We start from the raw sequence: 4413 nt of genomic DNA on the forward strand, positions 1-4413 counted from the left end.
GAATAAGGATGAAGGAAAAAGGAAGAAGAAAATAGAAAAATGTGAAGGAAGAATGGAGAAGCAAGAAGAAAGAAGCATGAGCATGAGCATTATGACCGCACAATTCGTAGTTGCTACTCCGTGCTTGACCAGAAGTTGCCTGTCGTGCCGAGGAAAGCCCTGCCGAGAAATGGCAGACGCCCGGTATACTGGTGGAGTGCCGAGATTGCGGCCCTTCGATCAACCTGCCTCAAGGCTAGACGAAGGATGCAACGTACCCGCGGTTTAGGGTCATTTGGCCGAATGCCGTTTGGCCGAATGTCGTTTGGCCGAATGCCATTTGGCCGAAAGGGTCATTTGGCCGAACGCCATCTGGCCGAATGCCGTTTGGCCGAATAGTTGAAATTCTCCGAATGAAGAATAAACGAAGAAGAAGGAAAGAGAAAGAAGAAAGAACCACAGAAGAAGAAAGAATCGAGGAAGAAGAAAGAGTCAAGAAGGAAAAAAGAAAAACAAAAGAAGTAGGAAGAATAAAGAAGAAAAAAGGATGAAAGAAGAAGGAGGAAGGAAGAAGGAAGAAGGAAGAAGGAAGAAGGAAGAAAGAAGAAGGAAGAAAGAAAAAGGAAAAAAGAAGAAGGAAGAAGCAAGAAGGAAGAAGGAAGAAGGAAGAAGGAAGAAGGAAGAAGGAAGAAGGAAGAAGGAAGAAAAAAGAAGAAAGAAGCATGAAGGAAGAAGGAAGAAGGAAGAAGGAAAAAAAAAGAAAGAAGGAAGAAGAAAGAAAGAAGAAAAAGGAAGAAGAAAGAAAGAAGAAAGAAGAAGGAAGAAAGAAGAAAGAAGGAAGAAGGAAGAAAGAAGAAGGAAGAAGTAAGAAGGAAAAAGGAAAAAGGAAAAAGGAAGAAGGAAGAATAAAGAAGAAAGAAGGAAGAAGGAAGAAGGAAGAGAGAAGGAGGAAGAAGGAAGAAGGAAGGAGGAAGAAGGAAGAAAGAAGAAAGAAGAAAGAAGAAGGAAGAAAGGAGAAGGAAGAAGGAAAAAGGAAGAAGAAAGAAGGAAAAAGGAAGAAGAAAGAAGGAAAAAGGAAGTAGGAAGAATAAAGAAGAAAGAAGCATGAAGAAAGAAGGAAGAAGGAAGAAGGAAGAAAGAAGAAGGAAGAAGGAAGAAGGAAAAAGGAAGAAGGAAGAAGGAAGAAGGAAGAAAGAAGAAGAAAGAAGGAAGAAGGAAGAAGGAAGAAGGAAGAAAGAAGAAGAAAGAATAAAGAAGGAAGAAGGAAGAAGGAAGAAGGAAGAAGGAAGAAGGAGGAAGAAGGAAGAAGGAAGAAGGAAGAAGAAATAAGGAAGAAGGAAGAAGGAAGAAGGAAGAAGGAAGAAGGAAGAAGGAAGAAGGAAGAAGGAAGAAGGAAGAAGGAAGAAGGAAGAAGGAAGAAGGAAGAAGGAAGAAGGAAGAAGGAAGAAGGAAGAAGGAAGAAGGAAAAAGGAAGAAGGAAGAAGGAAGAAGGAAGAAAGATAAAAGAAGAAGGAAGAAGGAAGAAAGATAAAAGAAGAAGGAAGAAGGAAGAAGAAAGACGGAAGGAGAAAGAAGGAAGAAGGAAGCAGGAAGCAGGAAAAAGGAAGAAGGAAGAAGAAAGAAGGAAGAAGGAAGAAGGAAGAAGGAAGAAGGAAGAGGAAGAAGGAAGAAGGAAGAAGGAAGAAGGAAGAAGGAAGAAGGAAGAAGGAAGGAAGAAGAAGGAAGAAGGAACAAGGAAGAAGGAAGGAAGAAGAAGGAAGAAGGAAGAAGGAAAAAAGAAGAAGGAAAAAGGAACAAGGAAGAAGGAAGAAGGAAAAAGGACGAAGGAAGGAAGAAGAAAGAAGGATAAAGAAAGAAGGAAGAAGAAAGAAGGATAAAGAAAGAAGGAAGAAGAAAGAAGGAAGAAGGAAGAAAGAAGAAGGAAGGAAGAAGGAAGAAGGAAGAAGGAAGAAGGAAGAAGGAAAAAATAAAAAGGAAGAAGGAAGATGGAAGAAGGAAGAAGGAAGAATGCAGAAGGAAGAAGGAAGAATGAAGAAGGAAGACGGAAGATGGAACAAGGAAGATGGAACAAGGAAGATGGAACAAGGAAGATGGAACAAGGAAGATGGAACAAGGAAGATGGAATAAGGAAGAAGGAAGAAGGAAGATGGAATAAGGAAGAAGGAAGAAGGAAGAAGGAAACAGGAAGAAGGAAGAAGCAAGAAGCAAGAAGTAAGATATAAGAAGGAAGAAGCAAGATGAAAAAAAAAGAAGGAAGAAGGAAGAAGCAAGAAGAAAAAAAAGAAGGAAGAAGGAAGAAGGAAGAAAGAAGAAGGAAGAAGGAAGAAGGAAGAAGGAAGAAGGAAGAAGGAAGAAGGAAGAAGGAAGAAGGAAGAAGGAAGAAGGAAGAAGGAAGAAGGAAGAAGATAGAAGGAAGAAGAAAGAAGGAAGAAGGAAGAAGGAAGAAGGAAGAAAGAAGAACGAAGAAGGAAGAAGGAATAAGAAAGAAGGAAGAAGGAAGAAAGAAGAAGGAAGAAGGAACAAAGAAGAAGGAATGAGGAAGAAGGATGAAGGAAAATGGAAGAAGGAAGAAGGAAGAAGGAAGAAGGAAGAAGGAAGAAGGAAGAAGGAAGAAGGAAGATGGTAGAAGGAAGAAGGAAGAAAGAAGAAGGACGAAGGGAGAAGGAATAAAGAAGAAGGAAGAAGGAGGAAGGAAGAAGGAATAAGGAAGAAGAAAGAAGAAAGAAGAAGGAAGAAAGAAGAAAGAAGGACGAAGGACGAAGGAAGAAGGAAGAAGGAAGAAGGAAGAAGCAAGAAGGAAAAAGGAAGAAAGAAGAAGGAAGGAAGAAGGAAGAAGGAAGATAGAAGAAGGAAGAGGAAGAAGGAAGAGGAAGGAAGGAAGAAGGAAGAAGAAAGAAGGAAGAAGGAAGAAGGAAGAAAAAAGAAGGAAAAAAAGGAAGAAGGAGAAAAGAAGAAGAGAGAAGGAATAGAAATAATGAAGAAGGAAGAAGAAAAAAGGGAGAAGGGGAAGGAAGAGGAATTAGAAAGAAGGAAGTAGAAAGAAGAAATAAAGGGGAATGAAAAAGGAAGAAAGAAAAAGGAAGGAAAAAGAAAAAAAGAAGAAGGAAAAAGAAAGACGGAAGAAAGAAGAAGGAAAAAGGAGAAGGGAGAAGGGAAAAGGAGGAAGAAGAAGGAAGAAGGAGAAGAAAGAAGAAGGAGAAGAAAGAAGAAGGAAGAAGTTCTCTGTTCACTTTTCTCTTCCCACTTTTCACATTTCACTTCTCACTTCTTACTTCTCATTACTCACGTTTCATTTATCAATCTTCGCTACTCGTAATTTGAGGTCAATTTTTTAACTATTCGGCCAAACGGCATTCGGCCAAACGACCCGTTCGGCCAAACGGCATTCGGCCAAATGGCGTTCGGCCAAACGGCATTCGGCCAGACGGCATTCGGCCAAATGGCCTGACACCGTACCCGCACCCTGGTCTCCTGTACCGCAAGGAAATATGGGTGCGGCCGAAATGGTGGCTCCGGTGACACACGAAGAGCTACTCGCGGTGGCCAAATTCCTGGTAATGAGCAAGCTCCATAGCCTGATGGAACTCAGAATAGCGATCACAAGGCAGCAATCATAGCGAGCCCGAACATGTTCAGGCTATCTATGCAGAGATGCCTTGATGAGTGTAGATTCCCTGACAGATGCCGGTGAAAATGATTTTCGACAACGATACGACTGGCAGAAGCAGGCGAGGTGCGCAGTGAGCAAGGTGTATCGATCAGGTTGAAGACGATTTGCGGACTGCGTGGCTGCCGATGTCATATGACGAGTTTGTACTCTCCCATTGAATTCCACCACTTAATTGTATCTTGACTGTGTGGCTGCCGATGTGCAGCCATGGACCGAGTTGAATGGAGAAGACTTTTATTTACTGCAGAGGCCATTTCGGCCCTAATCTGAGAAATAATGACAAGGTCCCGCTAATTAGACTCTTCACAGAGAGCAATCCCATTGAAGGTGCGCCCCTTAGCAATATGAAATCAATCCTTTCTTGATATACTGTATTTGGCCATGCATCGGAGCCCTAACCACATCCTTGTCTTGCTTCTAGCATAGTGAAACGTTGAAAACCCGGGATTTAGCTCTGTCCATTTCAAGCAATAGAATTTGTTCAGTAATAAAAACAACTGTGTGCTCCTCTCACAACCATTGTTCAGCAGTTCATGAAGAGTTAGTACGTATTTAAGCCCCTAACTCGATTTTTCCAGCAGTCAGTTCAGCCCAGGTACCGAGGTTAAACAAGAGGAATACAAGTCTTTCAACTGTCTGCAAGGTAACATTAATTATGTTTTATTTTTGAGACTCTTGGTAGCGGGGACTAAATACGATGAATCCTTAATTACCAAAACTTATTGTCCTAACTAGAAAAATGGATTAAGCTAGGGCTCTGTTTG

General features: G+C 41.4%; 1 protein-coding gene across 1 annotated transcript; it reads left to right on the plus strand.

The window, feature by feature from the left end:
* Positions 1-664: 664 nt before the first annotated feature.
* Positions 665-1904, plus strand: LOC134224682 (uncharacterized; the record flags this gene model as incomplete). Its single annotated transcript, XM_062704183.1, is given in 3 exon segments — positions 665-843; positions 880-1057; positions 1104-1904. Coding segments are annotated over 3 exon segments (1158 nt in total), but the record flags the coding sequence as incomplete, so codon positions are not given.
* Between the last annotated feature and the right edge of the window lie 2509 nt (positions 1905-4413).

Source organism: Armigeres subalbatus, chromosome 3 (genome assembly GCF_024139115.2).
Source record: "Armigeres subalbatus isolate Guangzhou_Male chromosome 3, GZ_Asu_2, whole genome shotgun sequence".
NCBI classification, from domain to species: Eukaryota; Metazoa; Arthropoda; class Insecta; order Diptera; family Culicidae; genus Armigeres; species Armigeres subalbatus.